This window comes from Lactuca serriola, chromosome 3 (genome assembly GCF_051521515.1).
Source record: "Lactuca serriola cultivar US96UC23 chromosome 3, Lser_US96UC23_V15, whole genome shotgun sequence".
NCBI classification, from domain to species: Eukaryota; Viridiplantae; Streptophyta; class Magnoliopsida; order Asterales; family Asteraceae; genus Lactuca; species Lactuca serriola.
Window position 1 is genome coordinate 98,610,540 of NC_136410.1, and position 15,812 is coordinate 98,626,351.

General features: G+C 37.4%; 1 protein-coding gene across 1 annotated transcript; it reads left to right on the top strand.

The window, feature by feature from the left end:
- Positions 1-896: 896 nt before the first annotated feature.
- On the top strand, positions 897-3,065 carry LOC145092927 (eukaryotic translation initiation factor 6-2-like). The gene is made up of 7 exons (XM_079030924.1): positions 897-1,035; positions 1,531-1,587; positions 1,831-1,927; positions 2,011-2,096; positions 2,195-2,239; positions 2,311-2,441; positions 2,513-3,065. The coding sequence occupies exons 2-7, from the start codon at positions 1,578-1,580 to the stop codon at positions 2,879-2,881; spliced, it is 738 nt and encodes a 245-aa protein (XP_078887050.1). The 5' UTR covers positions 897-1,035; positions 1,531-1,577; the 3' UTR covers positions 2,882-3,065.
- Positions 3,066-15,812: the final 12,747 nt, after the last annotated feature.

The following is a 15,812-nucleotide window of genomic DNA, read 5'->3' on the forward strand; positions in this document are numbered from 1 at the left end:
GAACAATGCTCAAGCACAAGGGGGAGAGAATGATGGCGAAAGCGTACACGATATGGAATGGGGTTCATAAGGAAATAAATACATGAATAATTTGCGTGACCAGATTGCGAATCAATTGGGGTGAAATTAAATTTGTAGGATTTAATTTGGATTTTAGTATGATTTTGTGGATTTAAAAATATTTAAGTTTGATTTGGATTTGTGTTTAATTTTGATTTATGCTAAATTTGGATTTTATATGGTTTTTATATTTTTTTAAATACATATTTAAGAAATTTATTAGGTTATTTTCTAAATAAACAGTTAAATTCAATAAAAAAAATAAAACAGAAGGGTAAAATTGTTATTTTAATAATTCAGCACAACAATTCAGAGGTCCCAACCAAACAGCATGTTAAACATTCAGCTCTTAAAATTTCAGACACTCTTAAATATTCAGACCTCTTAAAAATTCAGATCTTAAAAATTCAGATCCTGCCAAACAGCCCTAAATGATGACATGTGATACATTTAATGTTCATTTAATGAAATTTAAAGATATTTTAGGATACTAATATAACACATGTCATTATTTAAATGGTTAGAAAGATTTGTAGAAACAAAAAGTAGAAAAATATTTAATTTCTTTTAAATGTTATAACCTTCTTTGAAGAATCTTTTAAATTGGAGATTTATAAAATATACTTTTAGTAAATAAAGTTAATAAAACTTTGATTTAGAAAAATAATATTCCTTATAAGTTTCACATTGTGGATATAATTCTCTCAATGATCGAGGCATCAACATAAACATAACCTTGCGGTTCAAGTAGATTTTTGGCTTGGTCATCAAGTTCCTGAATCAAAGTCAACAGCGGTGTACCCGAAACAAAAATCTTTCTAAAAATATATATCACCCAAAAAATCCCTTTGATTCATACTTTTCATTTTTCAAAGCCCTAATTTGATTCACCCAACTCCTGCTTTACTTTCTGACTTTCTGTATCTGAATTAATCGCACTCGCTCAAGGTTCTTCCTTCTTCGTCGTATTCACAGGTCTACTCTCTATCCCCACTGCAATCTTAACTTCTTTCCATTCTTCTCGAAGCTTTTATTTCCTAGATACACGCTATTGGATTGAGATCCACCTTTTTACTTATAAATTGTCGAATACTGAAGCTTAGATATCTTATTATTGAATCAAAGAAACGATCAAGATTAGAAATTGATCAATAATCGATTACAGATTCTGTATTTTCTACTAAATTCGGGTTTTCTATTTTCATTTTCGAATTGAAATATGCGTTGATAGATATTTTATCTTACCTCAGTAGGATAGAAAAAATGATCTTGGGTTCAAGGAAGCTGTTTGTGTTTAAATTGAAGGAAATGAGAACTAGAGAATCAGAAGTTTGATCACTTTATAATCATTTAAGTTGTGGGCTACCAAAAATTTAATCATTTCCTAAGTTGATTAACTTCACTTGATTTGTGAAGTTAGATAACGATTTCCTAATACATAAATACTTGGATTTTATAATTTTGTGACAGGATACTTGCTTTGAAGCCATTTTCCATACATCTCCTTCTCATTTACCATGGCCACAAGTAAGCTAACTTGTTATATGCAATTTTTGATTGAATGGAAAACAGATGTTCTTGTTGGAATGTGATTCCTTCTTTTTCTCATTCCACATTATATTTACATATAGTATATAAAATTTCATATGAAAATTACTGAATGTAATGAATCATTCCATTACCTTGCTTATTCCATTACATTCCTTTGTCATTCCATTCCATCCAACCAAACATACACTCAATTACTTGTGTATGTATTCATTCTTTCAGGGCTAAGGTTCGAAAACTCATGTGAAATTGGGGTATTCACAAAGCTCACAAATGCATACTGCTTGGTAGCAAATGAAGGCTCTGAAAGTTTCTACAGGTTTGCAATCTGTTCTTTTAACTGCTATTGTAATTTGTTACTTATAAACATATTTTACAAGAATCTGGAATTCGGATTTGCAGCATCTTTGAGTCTGAATTAGCTGATGTCATTCCTGTTGTTAAAACATCCATTGGTGGCACAAGAATAGTTGGAAGGCTTTGCATAGGTAAAATAAATTACCTTAAAAAACATTTTTCAATCTGTAATTCTGTATTATCAACCCATTATTGACTTTGACCATTGATGTTAAACATTCTTTTGTAGGAAATAAAAAAGGCCTTCTCTTGCCTCATACCACTACCGATGAAGGTAAACATTATAAATTTAAATTATAAATTATAAATTATAAATCACTGTTTATATTTATCATACTTTTACAGAGCTTCAACACTTGAGGAACAGCCTACCTGATGCAGTTGTTGTTAAACGGATTAATGAGAAATTATCCGCTCTTGGTAACTGCATGGCGTGTAATGACCATGTTGCCCTTACCCATACTGATCTTGACAAGGTACCTTGTTTTCTAAACCCTCATTTATCATGGCAGAAAAAGATTTGAGTCTTTGACATCATTATTATTAGGAAACAGAGGATATGATAGCGGATGTTCTTGGTGTGGAAGTGTTTAGGCAGACAATTGCAGGAAATGTACTTGTGGGGAGTTATTGTGTGTTTTCAAATAGAGGTGGTATTGTGCACCCTCACACATCTGTTGAAGATTTGGATGAGCTGTCAACGCTCCTTCAGGTCCCTTTGGTTGCAGGGACGGTTAACCGTGGTAGTGAAGTGATAGCCGGTGGGTTAACCGTTAATGACTGGACCGCGTTTTGTGGTTCAGACACTACTGCAACCGAATTGTCCGTGATTGAGAATGTCTTTAAGTTGAGGGAAGCTCGACCTCAGGCTATTGCTAATGAGATGAAGAAATCATTGATTGATACGTATGTCTGAATCGATTCAAATGCTTGTTAATGTTATGTTATGTTACTTTTTTTTTGTGCTTAAAATGATGTTGACATTTTCATGTTGTTTTGTCTTTTTTCTTGTATTTGGTTTTTGTGCTTAAGATGATGTCGAAAGGTAAATCTCGTAAACCCTAAACTGGAATCTTGAGTGAAATCTGAAATTCATCAAATACTCTTGGGACTGGCTTTGAATTCATGAATCGTTATGAGTAATTGGTTTAAGAAAAACACCAGGGTTCAATTATTGCGTTTATGTAGTTAGAATGTTCATAGGTTTGACTTTGTGCTTGGTCAAATTTATGACATAAAATGAGATTGAGAAGGAGAATAAGAGTTGGAATGGTAGAGACGATTTCCTACTTAATTAAATGTTAAACTAGAATTGAAATAGAGATTATTTGTTATGAAAGTTGAAAAATGAATGTATGAAAGATTCATGAATTAGTATTTTAGAACTTAATGAAATCACATTTAGGCAAGTAGGAATTGCTTAAATGAGAAAAATATAAAAAAGAGTCAGAAACGAAAAAATGGATTAAATTGTCTCATGAAGCTTTATCTATGATTTGAGCACCCTTGGTACATCATTTAACTATATGACATTGTGTTAATTAAACACATGGATGCATGAAATTGGAGTAAATTGTCAAAATGGGACAAAAAGGGTAAAATTGGCAAAAATTGATTATTCAGTTTTATGGAGCATAAATAACTATTGAAATAGAGTTGAAAGGTTGTTAGAATGACTAGATGGACATAGTCATTTCTTTATATGAGAATTAGAGCAATATGCCTAATTAATGTCTCTTGGTAAAAATAGTCATTTCTTTGTATGTGTGAATGTGTGTCTATGAATGAATGTGTGTATGAGGATATGTGAATGTATGTTTATTATGTAAATGTGATTGTAATGTTAAAATGTGGAAGGAATAACGAATCAAAATGAGCACACCACTATAAACATATAGGTATTACGTATAATAAGTTAGACAAAGTATAGATAATCATGTATAATAGAAGTGCAAAAATAGGTTAACCAAATTCGCGCAGTCGATCATGAATAGTAGTAGCTGCCCGTTTCATGATTTCTTGTTTCTATGAGCGATGAAGGCTTTGGAACTCTGCTGATTCTTGAAGGATTGAAGCTTTCAACAAGTTGAAGTCTGAAGTAAGGATTTTGCAAAGATATAAGACCCTTAGCTTAGCTATTTGTTTTTTTTTTGTGCAACAGATTCTGGTTTAAAGCCAACTTTAAAAGCCTTTATATTGTCCCCCATGAATGTTTCCATGTGGCGCATAGTGAAGACACCACAGTCAGTGCTATTGTTGATTGTTTCCCATGGAAGTTGAAGTATTTGTATGGGCACATTCGCAAATGTTTCAGAAACGTGATGTTGCATGGAACGCATGTAATCAGTCATGTATGAATGTTGAAAAAAGAAAAAAGGATTGATTTTTAAAGGTTGATGTTTATATATTAATAGAAGTATATATGAGGTTTGTGAATACCTACCACGAGATCTGGCAAAACACCATATGCAACTTGGTGTGTATCATCTTGTCTGATGTTGTCAATAATGGTGAAGGATGGTTGCTGAAGGTCAATTACAAATAAGAAAATATGGAAATCACGGACAACCGGAAGGAATAGCTGAAAAGAAAATTGGTGTTGATGGATTAGAACGTACATATAATGCTTTGTAGATCATGTGTAGAGTGAATCTATATTGCAGTGAAGAAATTAGAAGGTGATTAGAACATGTGTGGTTATGAATATAGTGTACTAAAGTGTGTGTGGTTGATGATAGTGTAATGATTTTAGAATAAGTAAGAAAAAGTTGAGACATACCAAACGAACATCACGTAGGGTCAAGCCTTCATCATCAATGCAATCACTTAGATTGGAGAAAAACAAGGATTTGCGAGCTTCAGCTGTCAATACAGTGTTTTCCAAATACAAGCTCTGATGTGATTAAGATATAAAATAAGGCAAATTGGTGTATGATTGTGTATGGGTGGAATACTAGCATATGAAAAATAGTTTTTTTAACGTACTTAATGAATAATGATTAAACATGAAGTTGAGTGTGAACGTATGAATATTAAATGTATGAGTTAATTTTGATATTACCGTCACCGTAATGGGTGCGAACAATCTTCGAGGTGATAAGTCGTCACGCAGATCCTCGTCCAAGTTGAGTAGATGACTCCAACAATCCAACACATGACCAAACAATTCACAGTCGTTAAAAAAGCTTTCCATGTGAAAGCGTTGTGCAGATACACCAACACATGTCCTAAATACTTCGTCACTGTAATATAAAATGTTGATATTAATAGTATGCAACAATGATAAAAGATGAAAAGATATATATAGAGTGAAAAAAGGGTGTTCCTACCTTGGCGACCCTTGAGTTGAGAACACCCATTCAGAAAGGCTTTTATTTGACTGTGAGAGCCATGTAGTTATATCAAGAGCCCTGACTATGTAAGGGGATTTGAGATAAGTGGGCTTGGGTGGATGCCTTTTTCCTCTTGGAGTCACTTTATTTGGTTGATTGTTAGGAGTCGACAATGGACGAGGAATTTTAAGTTGGTGTGATGGGCTGGGAAAAGAAGAATTTTTTGAAGAATTGTACAACATTTCAGGAAACTCGGGTGAAAGCCCTATGTTCCGGTTAAGAAGGGGTGACTTAGCGAAAGATTTAAAAGAATTGTCGGTAACAACATGACGGGTTTTATAGGTTAAAAAAAACTATGTGTTTGTGGAATTTTTAACACTTAAGGGCACATGCAACTTAAAGGATCTATATCATACGCTTTATGCAACATAAATGAACAACAAAACTAGCATAACCCTAATGAAACCTTAGTATAATCAAAACAAAAGAATTAGGGTTACATACCTTTGATTTGTTGTAGTAAACAAATCACTTCAATTCTTCCTTAGAAGAGCTTGGAAAGCTAGCACCAAAAGTATGATGCTTCTAATGACTCACACCCAAACCCTAGAACTAGAGGGCAATTGAGGAGAGAGGGTAGGAGAGGAAAATTTCGTTCCTAAGGCTAATAGGAAGTGAATGAACAAAATTAAGGTCATAAGGAGTCCTATTTATAGTTTAGGTAACTTAGGGACCAAACAAGATTTGGATGGATTTAATCCCAATCCAAATCCTTTCCTTATATGCATCCAAGAGGCTTATGAAAACCCCAAGGAAGCTCCCAAAACCGTCCACACCTTGGAAGGTTATAGAATTGTTTCTTTTGTTCAACTATTGAATAATTACAATTCACCAATTGCACCTTTAATTAATTCCAATTAATCTCAAATTAATTCCAGATTAAAACTGATTAATAATTAATTAATTCAAATTGATTTCTTATTAATTTATTAACCTTATAAATTAACAAATCAATTGTTTAATTATTGATCTCATATTAATTCGTTAACCACATAATGAGTTAACAAATCAACCATCTATTTCCAATTAATATACTAATCATATAATATATTAACAAATCATTTCTTCATAATTTCCAATTAGTTTATTAATCATATAATAATATAATAAATCACACTCTTTCTTTAAATATCATTCTAATCAAGTTCCAGTAATGAAGACAACCCAAAAAGGACTTTGCTTCTAATTACAAGAATATACCAATTTAATTACTGAATTTGACACCTTAATTCAACAGTCTCCCACTTGGATAAGTCTGTAACTACACTTGCAAAAATATAGACCTTGAAATAAACAACAAAGAGTGCTTTCCAAAGCTACTGCCGAACTCTGATTCAAATCAAATGTTGGCCCTAAGATAAGTGTTCAACTATTCCTTCGTTCTACAAGCTATCATGTGAACTGAGTCAATGATTAAATGATCAACCTCATGTTCATGTATTTTGTTTCCTGATTTCCCGATTTGTGATCAATTTAGATTACAAAATCGAACACATCAATTTAGTCCGGACTAGGTGCCTAGTTTTAATAGATCAACTCAAATCACCGATGGGCCCATAAATATCGATTTTCCTTATGCACAACTAATCTGTAAACTATGAACTATATATCCCTGCTTTAAGAATAGAATATATTATCGTCTTAGAATTACTTGTGATTAAAATCCATGAAGCAATCTCTAAGCATGAGTTTATCCAATACTTAAATCTTTATTTTCAAAGTACTCATGAATATTGTAGCAATTCCAATTGCAATGTATTAACCTCAATCGACAATCTACAATAAATTCATGACAACTTTAATTGATTACTTACTTCCAATAGTATGAACAACTGTGAAATTTTGAATAGTATTAAAATTACCCAGGGAAATAAAAACGCGAAGTGATTTTACGACCAGATTCCGAGCTGAGTTCGTGCCAGTGATTAAGGTGCAACGACTGACAAGGGAGTTTCAGGACCTTCACCAGACTACTGAGACGGTGGCAGAGATCACCATGATTTTCCATGAGAGGGTGCTTTTGATAATGCAGTATGTGGTGGCTGAGGTGATGAAGAAGGCGAGGTACCATGAGATGCTGAGGAGTGACATTAAGCAGTTTGTGAGCCGATCCAGTTACAGGACACTAGAGGACATGATAGCGAGGACTAGGGAGAGGGATATTGATCTTGAGATGGAGAGGATGAGGAAGTCAGATTGGATCAGGTATCAGGGAGTTCAGGCAAGAGGACCAAGGTATTTGATCCTAGATCGAGAGTCTAGCAGGGCCGGAGCCGCTGTGGCAAGTGCGGCAAGACGCACGATGGGGCATGCAGGGTGGGTGGTTTTGGCTGCTTCAAGTGTGGCTATACGGGTCATATTAGCAGGGATTATACTTCTACTACCATCACCACCCCAATATCTGATCTGATTTGCTTCCATTGCAATAAGAGGGGCCACAAGAAGGCCTTTTTCCGAGTTTGGCAGCAACGGGACCAACGGTAGCACCTTCTCCAGCAACGATGAGGATCACCGATGTCCGCCATGTCAAGGTGGATGCATCTGTGGTGAAGGGCAGGGCTTTTCAGCTGAGATCGAGGAGGCCCGCACATCACTTGATATGGTGACGGGTATGTATCTTATCCTTATCTCTTTATTTATATGGAATTGCCTGGTCATATTTATGTGTTTTATTTTAGAATCGTTTCTTATGAACGATATTTCGGCTTTGGTATTGTTTGATTCAGGGGCTACCCGATCATTTGTATTGCTTGCGCTTAGCAAAAGGTTTGATGGAGCTCCGGAGGAGCTTGATTATCGATCTATCCGGGTATCGAGGGGTCATCAGGGTTGTGTTCTTCAGATATTTAGCGAGCAGTATCCGATTGATTTGGTCCCCATTCCTTTGTGCGGGAACAAGGTTATCGTAGGGATGGATTGGTTGAGCTCCAATGGGGTGGTGATCGATTGTGAACATCAGTTGGTGCGTATCCGAACCCCAAGTGGGGGAGAGTTCGTGATTCATGGAGAGAGAGCTCAACGTGGGACGATTTTATGTTTGGCAGCTAGGGCCAGATGCTATATTCAATAGGGTTGTTCTAGATTTGTCGCATATGTTATGGATACTCGAGATAAGGGTAAGGCGACCGTGGATGATGTGTCGATTGTACGGGAGTACCCGAATGTGTTTCTGGAGGATTTGTCTGGGGTACATCAGGAGAGGCAGGTGGAGTTTAGGATTGACTTGGTTCCTGGTGCGACTCTGATAGCCAAGGCACCATATCGGTTAGCTCATCCAGAGATGCAGTAGTTGTTAACACAATTGCAGGAGCTGTTAGACAAGGGGTTCATTCGACCGAATAGTTTTCCATGGGGAGCACCAATCCTATTTGTGAAATAGAAGGATGAGTCTCATCGGATGTGTAGTGATTACCGTGAGTTGAATAAGCTAACGCTGAAGAATCGTTATCCACTCCCAATGATTGATGATTTGTTTGACCAGCTTCGAGGTGCATCTTGGTTTTCCAAGATTGATTTGCATTCGGGTTACCATCAGATGAGAGACAGAGAAGAGGATATGTAGAAGATGGCCTTCTAGACTCGTTGTGGTCATTACAAGTTCGTGGTGATGCCATTCGGTCTCACCAATGCTCCGGCCGCGTTCATGGACCTCATGAACCGTGTATGCGTGCCGATGCTGGATCGGTCTATGATTGTATTCATTGATGATATACTGGTCTATTCCAAGATCTATGAGCTGCATGAGGAGCACTTGTGAGAGGTTTTGGAGAATTTGAGGAGGGAGAGACTTTTCGCAAAGTTCTCCAAGTGTGAGTTCTGGTTGCACGAGGTGCAGTTTCTAGGGTATCTTGTTAACCAGAACGGTATTCTGATCGATCCGGCCAAGGTCGAGACCATGATGAGGTAGGAGGTTCCGAGGTCTCCATCAGAGATTTAGAGTTTCTTTGGTTTACCAGTTAGTATCGGAGGTTCATCCAAGATTTATCCAAGATAGCTGTTCCTTTAACCTGATTGACGAAGAAGACCGTCACTTTTTGTTGGGGGCCTGAGCAGCAGACAACTTTTGAGACTCTGAGGAAGAGATTGTGTGAGGCGCCGATTTTGACCCTGTCGGAGGGTGTTGAAGATTTTGTGGTTTATTATGATGCTTCTATCATGGGTTTGGGGGCAGTTATGATGCAGAGGATTTGCATGATCGCTTACTCTTTGAGGTAGCTGAAGCCTCATGAGGCGAACTATCCGACACATAATTTGGATCCGGGGGATGTGATTTTTTCCCTAAATATTTGGCGACAATACCTCTATGGGGTCCGTTGTACTACTTACACTGATTATTAGATCCTGAGGTATTTGATGGATCAGCCGAATTTGAATATGAGGCAGCGCCGGTGGTTGGATGTGGTGAAGGATTATGAGTATGAGATCTTTTACCATCCGAGGAAGGCCAATATGGTGGCCAATGCTCTTAGTCGTAAGGCGGTCGCGACTCCAATCAGGGATATTTGTTTGAGGATGACCGTGATTACTCCGCTTTTGAAGTGGATTCGTGAGGCTCAGAACGAGGCTATGAAGGAAGAGCACCGGAAGAGTGAGTGCATTGTGGGTCAAGTGTCTTCCTTTGATTATGATAGTTGAGCGTTATTAAGTCTTCATCGGAGGTTATAGGTTCCGTATTGGGGAGGTGTGCATCAAATTATGATGGAGGAGGCGCATAAGTTGAGGTTCTCCATTCATCACCGAGCGACGAAGATGTATAAAGATCTTCGTCCTGATTATTGGTGGCCCTGCATGAACCGGGATGTGGATTGGTATGTGGAGAGGTGCTTGACTTGAAGGAAATTCAAGGTCGAGCATTAGTGACCTCACAACAAGATGCAGCTGTTGGATATTCCTGTTTGGAAATGGGAGGAGATTACCATGTATTTTATTAGGAAGTAGCCTCGAACTACGTGCAGAGTTGATTCGATTTGGGTCATCATGGATCGATTGACCAATAGCACACATTTTATCTCGATTTAGGAAAGTATCTCTACGGAGAAGTTGGTTGAGGTAGGGATGTTCGGTTCACTTCTAGATTTTAGAAGAGATTCCACAACAAGTTGGGTACTCGTATCCATTTCATCATGGCGTTACATCCGCATACTGATGGTCAGAGCAAGCAGACTATTCAAACCTTGGAGGATATGCTTCGGGCGTGTGTCTTGGATTTTGGTAGGAGTTAGGATACATATATTTCGTTAGCGGAATTTACATATAACAACAACTATCACACCATCATTGATCGACCTCATTTTGAGATGCTTTATGTGAGGAAATGCAAGACGCCAATTTGTTGGGGTGAGGTCGGTCAGCGAGTCATGGGGAGTACCGAGGTGGTACTCAAGACTACACAATTGATACAGCAGGTTCGGAGTAGACTCTAGACAGCTCAGAGTCGGCAAAAGAGTTATGCAGACAAACGCCGATTAGATCTAGAGTTCCAGGTTGAGGATATGGTTCTCCTGAAGTTGTCACCTTGGAAAGATGTCATCCGATTCAGGAAGATGGGAAAGTTGGGCCCCAGATATATCGATCCTTTCATGGTTTTGGTTCGGGTGGGCCGGGTTGCATATCGCTTGGATGTTCCCGAGGAGCTCAGTTAGATCCATAGCATGTTCCATGTCTCTCAGTTGCGGAAGCGTTTAGTGGATGATTTTGCAGTGGTTCCATTGGAGGATATTTAGGTGAATGACCGCCTGAATTTTATTGAGAGACCGGTGGCGATTCTTGACCGGAAGATGAAAACCTTGAGGAACAAGGTTGTTAAGTTGGTGAAAGTCAACTGGCAGCATCACAAGGGTTCAGAATGGATATGGGAGCCGGAGGATGAGATGGGGGAGCACTACCCGAAGTTATTTGGAGCAGCGGACTTCGAGGACGAAGTCTAATTCAAGTAGGGGAGAATTGTAACATTCAAGCTTTGCTAAGTTTCTCTTTCAACCCTTAATGCAATTTATTAACAATTTGGTCCCTTACTAGTCCGCAGGGCGTACTCTATGAGTACGCTTAGCGTACTAGCCTAATGTTGATATCATATTCCATCCACGTAGGTGGGTCGTACATGGAGTACGCATGCCATACGTATGGCCGGGATAAACCCTAATTTTTAGGGTTTGTGCCTTATTTAAACGACTCAAATGCATATCTTGTACATTTTAGACCAACCTCTACCTCTCTTTGCCCTAAAATCGAAACCCTAGAGTGATTTCATGAGATTTGAGCTTGAAAGAGTGTTTGTTGGTGGTTTGTGAAGGAGAAGAAGAAGAGGAACACTTGAAGGAGTGGATTGAGCTTGTAGATCTAGGGTTAGCTTCTCATTTTCAAGCTTTTGAGGTAAAAAGCTCACACTTTGATGATCATATATGTTAGATCTAGTTTATGGGGTAATTTGTGCACTCTTGAGTCTTTTGTGTTAAAGGAGAGCTTTTGATCTACTCCAGAAGCAATGAATGCTAGATCTTAGCTCCATTCAGTTCCCAAGTTCATAAAAATGTCAACCTTATAGAGTATTTTGACCCATGCATGTATTAAGACCTTTGTTCTTTTTGAGCTCTTGACCCCCATTAAGCCATGCATGTATGTAAATTTGACAACTTTACGTGATAAGTCACTTTTAGGACCAAATCTGAGAGTTTGGAGAAAGGGATTAACTGTTTAAGTGCTTAATAAAGAGGACATGTGGACAGGGGAGTATGCTAGGTGTACGAGCTGAGTACGCCCCGTGTACTCAACAAAAGGCATTTTGGGCTTGGCCATTTTCGGTATTGGGCCATAGTGTGGATTTGAAAGTCTGGGCCTAGTTGAGCCATTAGACCTCTGTTTTGGGCTTATGTATGGTATGTGGTATTTTTGGGAACTCACTAAGCTTTGTGCTTATAGTTTTCAGTTTATGTTTCAGGCACTTCTGGTTCGAAAGGGAAGATCCCACGATGATTGTAGTGCACACACCACCTCGTTCCATATTTTATGATTACTCTGATGTTTCATGATATATTTGACACACTTTGTTCTATCTTGATTTTATGATGATGTTTGGATTACAAATTTATTAATTTAAAAATGAAAATTTTTGGTCTTAATTATTGGGACGTTATATCTTCAGTAAAGAAACTCAAAAGGAGAGTGATGGTCGAGAGCTTTGGTAGGCAAGCAATTTATGATAAATGTTGCAGAACTAAAAGTATCCACCCAGAAAGATGCAGGTACATGAGAATGAAATAACATTGCGAGACCTGTTTCCACAATATGCCCATGCTTACGTTCAGTTCACCCATTTTGTTGGGGTGTATATGGACAAGACAAGAAATGAAAAATGTCATTATCCTCAAAGATTTGACGAACCGTGTGGTTGACAAACTCTGTACCTCCATCACTTTGAAAGACTTTAATCTTTCTAGAAAACTGCGTTTGTACTAACTTGTTGAAGGCAACAAGAATCGGGTAAAAGCCTAATTTTGTCTTTAAGGGATAAAATCCACAAAAACAACATAGTAAAGATAGCCACCAGAATTAACAGGAGCAGGGCCCCACAAATCACAATGAATTAAATCTACTGGATGTAAATATTGTTTAGGATTAAGCTCAAAAGGTAAGCATTGTCCTTTAGAAAGTTGAAAAGGTTTACAAATAACTGGTTTTGGAAGCAAAGAAGTAATATATATAACACCCAACTATGTAAACTAGAAATAACATCAAAAGAAATGTGTCCTAAACGAGCATGCCATAGTTCAAAAGAGGCTTCTCTTGAAGAACCAACAATTTCAGTCAAAGTTGTGGGTTCATTCTTGAGCACATATAATCTATCTTTACATAGACCTTGTGCTACCACTTGTTTGCTTGCCCTTCCCCGAATAGCAAAAAATGGTTGAGAAAATATGACATCAACCGGTTGATCCTTTGGAAGTTGGCTAATAGATAGAAGATTTTTTTGTTAAATATGGAATAACCAAAACATCACGTAGTAACCGTTTATTAGGGATAATATATTGACCACTATGAGAAACAGGAAGCTTGTGACCATTACTAAAAGTGACATGCATATTACTCATATTTGGAATTGTGTGAGAGGCGTTATTCGGTGTAGAAGTCGTGTGAGAGGTAGCACCGAAATCGACATACCAGTCCAGATTTCCATGAGTGACATGGCACTGTGAGTGGAAATACCGACCTAGATTTGCATTAGAAAGCGAAGCATTAGACGCATATGTGTGTAAATTAGGACATGCAGAAGCATAGTGTCCATTTATTCTACATAACCGACAGTGAGGAGGACGACGACCACCACATCCTCTGCCACCATTAAAGCTTCCACGACCACCACCATATGTAATGTTGTAATTTCGACCACCTCTAGAAATGGTGTTACCAGCCCGAGTTTGTTGAGAGAAAAAAGATGCAGGTGGTGTGGACGAACCATGAAGGGACTGTAAGAACAGTTCATGACTTTTAGCATGAGATAGAAGATCTCGAAAAGAGAAACCTTGGAAGTGCGAATAACAATAGAAAAGGTTTTATAGGAGGCGCCCAATCCACAAAGAAACCAATGGAGTTTATCCATATCTTTTAACAGGTTGATCGATTGCAGCTAGCTTGTCACAAATATTCTTAAACTATCTGCCATACTCCGAAAAATAAGAGGTGCCCTTGGAAAAGTGCCTGAGTGAGTCTCTCAAAGAATGATTTCATTTTACAGAAGAGTTGTTGTAGGCAGATTCTAGCGAATTCTAAATAGAGTGGGCAGTGGTGAGGCCAAGAATCTCGACAACAACTTCCTTTGTGAGAGAGGAATTGAGAAGGATGACAACTCGTTGATGAAGCTCTTTCCAAGTAACAAAGGTAGGGTTCAAAGCTTGCTTGTCTTCAACAATGATTGTGTCACAACTAGCATTTTTAGCTAGGAAATTCTATTCTCATATAAACATCATCCATTATAAGGCATGTTCTCCAATTGAAAATCACACTCTATGCTCAATCAAAATCATCCATTTGAAATCAAAAATTTCTCAAGAGGTTCAAGACCTAATACAATATATCTCATATGTTCAAATAAGGGTTGGAAACCCTAGAAATCCCAGTTCAAGTTCATTATGAACTAGGATTCTCTAAATAGACCACATTCATAAAACTTTATCATTTTGGGCCATGTGGGCCTAAAATAATCCATCTTATCTCTAATGAGCCTTATTGGGCCATAACAAATTCAATTAGCTTTAATGGACTCAAATCCATTCCTTTATGCTAATTTGGGCCGTGAACATCCCTAGAAGCCCAGTGGGTCGAAAAATGCTATTTGAGCCTCATAAACTCGAGTATGGGCCCAAGATGATTCCTTCCCTCTCTTCTTAGCCCAAATCGGCCCATGTTTAATAAAAAAAAAAAGAAAGAAAGAAAAGAAAAGAGATAAGAATGGTGAAGGAAATAAAAACAAAATTGGAAATTATAGGAAATTTGTGAGGATGCCACCTTCTTATTGCATGGTGGACATCCATGCAATGTCACCTCACTTTTCTCCCCTCCCTCTTTTCTTCTTAACTCTTGGCCCCAAAGGAAGAACACACACACACAATTCACTTAAGTTTTCTCTCAAGAACTCACAACAACTTCTCCTCTTCTTCATCAAAATTTCGAGATCTTGGAACATTTCAAGGAGATCCTTCCACAAAAACCATCATCCTAGGTAAGTTTTTGCTTAGATCCATGGTTTAGCTTCTTTATTTCTTCAAAATCTCCTCTTAACTCATTCCATTTCGTGAATCATACATCTTAGAGCCATCTAAGTTGTAAAGTTCCTCAAGAAGCTTGCTAGGACCAAAAACCTCTTCACATCTTCACCAAAAACCGGGAACACAAATCAAGGTGAGTTCATACCCCCTTGTTTTCTGTTTTTACTTGTTTTTGGGGGGAGAATACAATTCTTATGTGTAGATCTATGTATATATGCATGATTATGTGTGTTTTCTTGAAACATTTGGTGATTATGTGTTGATTTCTTCATTAATCTAAAAATATGTTAAGAACTTGAAGTTTATCACTTGGATCTTCATAAGAACATTGAGAAAAGTATGTTTTATCACATATAATACATGTAAACTTGTAGATCTGGGATTTGTATACTTGATATAGCAAAAATGGGTGTTGTGTTCAAAGATCTATAAACTAAACTCACAAAACAGCCATTGACAGAAAAGTTTTGGTCCAATCTCGGACTGTTTTGACCCCCTTAATGTTAATGTTTTTCAAAACTGTTTTACATGTATAAATTTCAGATTTATACCTTTAAAATGAGTACCCTCACGTTTTCATACGATTTTTCTACAATTTTTGGTGAATTTTACAAAACTGTCTATCAAATTTGAAATACTTTCGGACCAGCCTGTGAAGGTGAGCAATTTCACAGTATTTTGAGGCCATTAAAAA

Bases quoted from the DNA above. Each gene is read 5' to 3' on its own strand.
- LOC145092927 (XM_079030924.1), top strand. The intron at 1,928-2,010 runs GTTTGCAATCTG...TCGGATTTGCAG, and splicing joins GGCTCTGAAAGTTTCTACAG to CATCTTTGAGTCTGAATTAG. The intron at 2,240-2,310 runs GTAAACATTATA...ATACTTTTACAG, and splicing joins TCATACCACTACCGATGAAG to AGCTTCAACACTTGAGGAAC.